The sequence below is a fragment of the Ipomoea triloba genome, chromosome 4, assembly GCF_003576645.1.
Source record: "Ipomoea triloba cultivar NCNSP0323 chromosome 4, ASM357664v1".
NCBI classification, from domain to species: Eukaryota; Viridiplantae; Streptophyta; class Magnoliopsida; order Solanales; family Convolvulaceae; genus Ipomoea; species Ipomoea triloba.
In genome coordinates this window covers 25,759,119-25,760,900 of record NC_044919.1, presented here as the reverse complement: position 1 = coordinate 25,760,900, position 1,782 = coordinate 25,759,119, and the positions used below count along the sequence as shown (strand labels likewise).

Here is a 1,782-nt window from a genome sequence, read left to right as displayed (position 1 = left end):
TTGCAATGGAGATCAACCTCACGAAGAAAACTCATTAGGTTTTGAGATAAAAATTATATATGCAAATTATATCTTACACCAAATCCACCTTACAAGGTTAACTTGATACATGTTATTCTTAATATTTTGATACAAGTTCATTTTTAATTCGGAGTATATTTCAAGTTAAAATAAACCTAAAGTACAATAAAAATAAGCATGCAATGTACTAAAAATGAATTTGTATTAGTTTTCACCTTACTACATAAATCTTGATCCACACTATAAGCATTGAATTACTACATAGCTCTAAGAGTATCCACACAGACACACAGTATGCAGAGTTGCAAAACAAATACAGTATGGAGTGTTATAAATCTTTAAAATCCTTTAATGGGTATATGTTAACATAACTGGAGTCATGGGAGAAGGTTTTTTGCAGATACTAAGACATTAGACACTGAATACTAGCAAATACTTGGCAACTGCCTAGTTCTGACCCAATAACCAATTTAGATTTATGGCATAAATCATACACTCTGCTGCAGTAAGAACTTGCATCCTTCGCGCTTGAAAAGTTGCACTGAGACAAGTGGCAGTATAAGGCTGAAATTCAGACCCAAAGGCTTGCAAAAGCTTCTTCAAGTGCCCTTTTACGGCTTATTTCTACACTCCATCCCCCAGCCCTTGCAGCTCTTTCAGCTCGTTCTCTCAGCTTTTCTTCATCTTCAACCTCTAGCCCAAACATGTCATGAGTGGATCCAATTGGGACAGGTTGTGTTGGGCGTGGTTGGCCAATAGCTCCCCCAGCAATTGCTGGAGCATAATGTCCCTGCGGCACAGTACTAGGCCCAGCTTGAGAACTTTGGTTTGCTGCCTGTTTGAATGAAAGATGAAAATCCAGTAAACACTTGATGCATGCATTGACATGTACATATAAATTGCTGAAACTGGAGTTCGTTCTTTCAATTTGCCAAACTTAATTTGTCATGCTAATGAACTTGCTAAGAATTTCTTCATGTGATTTTAACAAGAGTAACAATATCAAAAACACTTCAACATGGCTGAAATTCATAAATTTGTTTGATTTGGAAGAGTAATTTTGCATCCATAACATCAAATCAAGGGGCCATGCTAACTTTTTTCTTTACTTGGCAGCTTTACAGCTTCTAATAATTAGCAGAGAAGAGGAAAGGGCAAACTTATTTATTTTTTTAATAAGAGGAAAAAGTAGACTTGATAACTATGAAATTTCCTTTCGCAATAAACTCTTAGCAGGCTCATTCCAAACATCAGAGTGCCAGACTTAGTTAACTTTATGAGGACGCTCAATTATATATAACTATTTCAATTCTTGGACAATAAATTTTGACCAAATGAGCTTACAAGTTGTTCCAGGCTTCTGGCTCAACCCTGATTCAGGCCAAGGCCAGAGCATCCAAGACACATCAGAAAAGCAAAGCCAACAAGCTTTCTTCGAGTCGGTCTATCCTCTTTGGAGCCTCATGGTTCTAATGACAGCTTAGGGAGGGGATTTTGAGCTTGGGATTGTGTGGGACTATATAAGATTGGATAAAATATGGAATTGGATGGGACTGGATTATCAGTACTATGTTTGGTACATAAACAGTGGCGTATGACACAATAATATATTTGATTCAGAGAACTTATGATGAGACAATTTAACAATACGAATAAAATTTTCCAAAATTGTCAATCCCATAGAGTGGAGAGTTAGAGACTTAGAGGTGGGAGTGAATGTGTTGGCAGTGAGAGGGGGAGGGGCGGGGGGGGGGGGGGGGG

The 1,782-nt window shown here is 37.8% G+C and overlaps 1 protein-coding gene across 3 annotated transcripts in view; it reads right to left on the bottom strand.

The window, feature by feature from the left end:
• Positions 1-206: 206 nt before the first annotated feature.
• The window catches only part of LOC116017808 (CDK-activating kinase assembly factor MAT1), an 11,712-nt gene continuing 10,136 nt past the window's right edge, over positions 207-1,782 (bottom strand). For all 3 annotated transcript variants that reach the window (XM_031258446.1, XM_031258447.1, XM_031258449.1), the window contains one exon: positions 207-856. In XM_031258446.1, coding sequence (XP_031114306.1) covers positions 593-856 — 264 coding nt within the window. In that variant the 3' untranslated portion in view covers positions 207-592. The remainder of the gene's footprint in view (positions 857-1,782) is intronic.